The 3,290-nt window shown below is 36.3% G+C and overlaps 1 protein-coding gene across 3 annotated transcripts; it reads right to left on the minus strand.

The window, feature by feature from the left end:
• Positions 1–554: 554 nt before the first annotated feature.
• LOC120798950 (cytochrome c oxidase assembly factor 6 homolog) lies at positions 555–2,449 on the minus strand. Of its 3 annotated transcripts, none has more exons than XM_040143756.1 (3): positions 2,257–2,449; positions 1,681–1,836; positions 555–1,445 (listed from the first exon to the last, which is right to left on the minus strand). In XM_040143756.1, the coding sequence occupies exons 2-3, from the start codon at positions 1,822–1,824 to the stop codon at positions 1,347–1,349; spliced, it is 243 nt and encodes an 80-aa protein (XP_039999690.1). In that variant the 5' UTR covers positions 1,825–1,836; positions 2,257–2,449; the 3' UTR covers positions 555–1,346. The 3 variants fall into 3 exon arrangements, with proteins under 3 accessions (XP_039999690.1, XP_039999697.1, XP_039999683.1); XM_040143763.1 differs by having other exon boundaries at positions 1,681–1,896; XM_040143749.1 differs by having other exon boundaries at positions 1,681–1,899.
• Between the last annotated feature and the right edge of the window lie 841 nt (positions 2,450–3,290).

The following is a 3,290-nucleotide window of genomic DNA, read 5'->3' on the forward strand; positions in this document are numbered from 1 at the left end:
ATTTTCAATCCAGCATCCCAAGCATTTAATAAAAAGAGAAAAGTGAGTGAGCACAGGTTTGTATGGTGTAGTAGTTTGTTCTGTCAGCTGTAAATCACAGAAACTGTTGTCTGTTGATGTAAAAGGCGCATAACATTCACTGTACTGTGCAAAAATGTAAGAGGTATGCCTAATTTGTGTAAATGTATGCCTTTACACAAATTTTAAATGTTATTTGTGGCTTTTTTATATCACTACATTAAAAATATAGGCCTTAGTTTAGGCAGAATCAGAAACCTACATTTTACTTTCGTAATTTATTCAGTTCTATTGAAGGTTTCATACATCTCGATGGTGTGCAACAGTGGCCTTTGACCCAGGGGCCACACTCCTTTGTAAATACATAAAGATTTGTAATATAAAGATAATATGCCTTTGCCTGTTTCCAAATGAGCTGTAATATTCCTAAATTATATGTTATACCTTGATGTTTCTTTGATATCCAACTCAGACACAAAATAGAGTTAGGATGATACAACCTTATACATGGACTACAATAAAACCACTAAAAACACTGAGTTTATTTTATTTATTCACAAACGTCAGACTTTTGAGATTTTGCCTAACGAGGCACTGTTCTGGAATTACAAAATAAGAATCAGCGATTAGTAAAGATCAGCCTGCATTTTTTTTGTCACCTTAGTATAATTTAATTGATCAAGAATTGTGACTGCTTTGAATGCAAAAAAAAAATTAATTCACCCCAAAGAACAGAAGAACACACTGTGCTCTAGACACATAATACAATGGCTGCTAACAGAAATGGAGAGGAGGTTTTGCTTTCAAGCAACAAAATCACAGAAAAATCATCTTGGACAGTATTACGATAAGTGTTTGTGTGCATGTACTGTATGTGTGAATAAGTTTAAAGGCTCCATTATCATAATTATTACAAGATAATTGTAAATAATACATTTTAAGTTTGTCCACAATGACAACATTACATGTAATTTTCAGGTGAGCTGACTGGATTCGTTAACTGTGGATCTTTTCTCTCTTTTCTCCTTCTGGTTTCCTTGGTTACAAAGCATTTCAGACCAGCTGGGTTGGTGAACATGAGCTGACAGCACATATTTCTGGGGATGGAAGCTCAAACAATTTTCAAACAGGTCGTTCTCGCTGCCATTTGGAGATATTTATATGCATGGTATCCTAATGCAAGTTATGTTTCTGTACAAATAATGATAAAGGGGACTTATCCACAATCAAGTTAAAAAACTGCTCTTCATGTCCTGCACCTCTGGCCTTGGTCTGAATCAGGCTAAAGTCAGTCAGTCTGCAGATTTTCACTAGCTGCTGTTCAGCTGTTAGGAAGGCTGCTGGGGACCCTCAGCAGGTGTGAAGCCTTCTGTCTGCATCTTCTCCTTGTATTTCAAGAAGTCTCTCCTCTTTATGAAATATTTTACCTGCCAAGGAAAACAAAAGATGAACAACAATACTGAAATATTCTATTGAAACTGCACACAGCCCAATTTTATCATTATCATTTAGTTAACATGTGCTCTTAAATCAAAAAGGATTTCAAGGCGTTTGATGTACTGTTCACAGTACCGATTTCTTCTATTTTGACCTCAAGGTCTTTACTAAATTTAAAGCCCAGACTTCGATATTCAAAGAGGATAAGAAGAGGGGATAATTTACCCACTGAGTGGGGCATTTCGCCTCAAATTCGCTTTGAAAGTTCTGGCATGATGCAGCTTTGTCATCATTGTCATCCAGACATTTCCACAGCCTGTCCCTGGCATCCCAGCAGGCCTTCCTCTCTGCTGAACTTGGAGCTGTCATTGCTACTTGACTCTTACAGAGATTTCACAAATGAGAAGGCAGGATGAGTTAAAACAGGAGCTGCAGTAGCTGCTGCTGTAAGAAGATTGTAGAAAAACACCATTATCAACGACAATCAGGTACTCTACGCAGAAATATACTAACCTATGCTTTTAAACTTCTCATTGTAGTAATTTCATTACTTTAACTGTTGCTGCTTTATGCTATGTATTTACACTTTGAGAAGACACTGTCCTCATATATTTCATCAGGTTTACACTAGTTTCTGTATTTTTATACTGTGAATTTATGTCCTCACATCAGCCTCAATAGACCAATACCTACTTTGCACCACTGCATTAGGTCCAGTTTGACATTAGACTGCTTTCAGTAATCTAAAAGTTAAACTGAGAGTAGATGACTTCACTCATATTAAACTCAACTCTCACTCACTTAATGAAAGGTTAAAACTTCCCAGAGGATTTCTTCGTTCTGACCAACGCTGCTTTTTGCTCCTGTCACTCCATAATCCTGAAAAATCAGCGTAATACTGTTGCTACACTACAAAAACAAGACTTTCGTAACGACTTAGTTACAGTACCACATAGCAAAGTGAAGGACGCGCACAATAGCACTTCCTTGTCGCTGCGTTATGACGTATAGACGTGATTAGCAAAGCGTACCAGGTGATGGCGCAGTTCGTCAATAATTGAAGCTGAAGTGACACGTTTGAAACTCTTTAGGTTATATTTGAATAAATATAGCTAACATACATAAGTAACGCTAAAATTAAATATAATTCCTCCAGACGACGTCTTTGAAACCATGTGGCGTCTTATGTAAGTTGTGTTTTCCTCGAGCTGCCATAATAAAACCCGACTGAAAGGACGCAGCAGATGAGAGGGAGTGGTTTATTATTATCTACTGTAGCATCCCTTTAAAGGATTGTTCATATTTCTCTACATTAAAACATACTAACATTCAGCCACAACATTTATTCAGCATTGTTCAACATTTGCTTAGTGGTTACAATGTCATATTCAATTCTCTTCATGGAAAATACTGTATCTTCACAAGTGTCCGTAGTGTTTCATATGGGTCACAGTTTAATTCTATTAAACTACACAGTATGTTTCAAACAAATGACAAATAACCATAATAAGATTCATGAAACATGTTATATTGAGAATTACGTTATTAGTTAAAGTTAAGCTGAAAGCCGACTAATCGATCAACAGGTATCATCAGGAATCAGTGGAATCAATGCCAAGTTTTTTCAGGTTTCAGCCTCTCCATTTTGGGGATTTTATGCTAAATTAAATATATATAATATAATAATATATTACTTTGGTTTAGCACTGTTGGTTGGAAGACGAGTAATTGGAATATGGCTTTGTGAAGACTTTGGGATAGGAATTTTCCATTACTTGTACAGTAATGTACAGTATTTATGAGGGCAAGAAGGCATCTTCTCTTAAGAAGTTGAT

The sequence above is a fragment of the Xiphias gladius genome, chromosome 2 (genome assembly GCF_016859285.1).
Source record: "Xiphias gladius isolate SHS-SW01 ecotype Sanya breed wild chromosome 2, ASM1685928v1, whole genome shotgun sequence".
Taxonomy (NCBI): Eukaryota; Metazoa; Chordata; class Actinopteri; order Istiophoriformes; family Xiphiidae; genus Xiphias; species Xiphias gladius.

Excerpts from the sequence above, each read along its gene's own strand:
- LOC120798950 (XM_040143756.1), bottom strand. The coding sequence starts at position 1,824 with ATGACAGCTCCAAGTTCAGCAGAGAGGAAGGCCTGCTGGGATGCCAGG. Across the intron at positions 1,446-1,680 it reads CGAAATGCCCCACTCAGTGG|GTAAAATATTTCATAAAGAG; the intron begins GTAAATTATCCC and ends TTTCCTTGGCAG.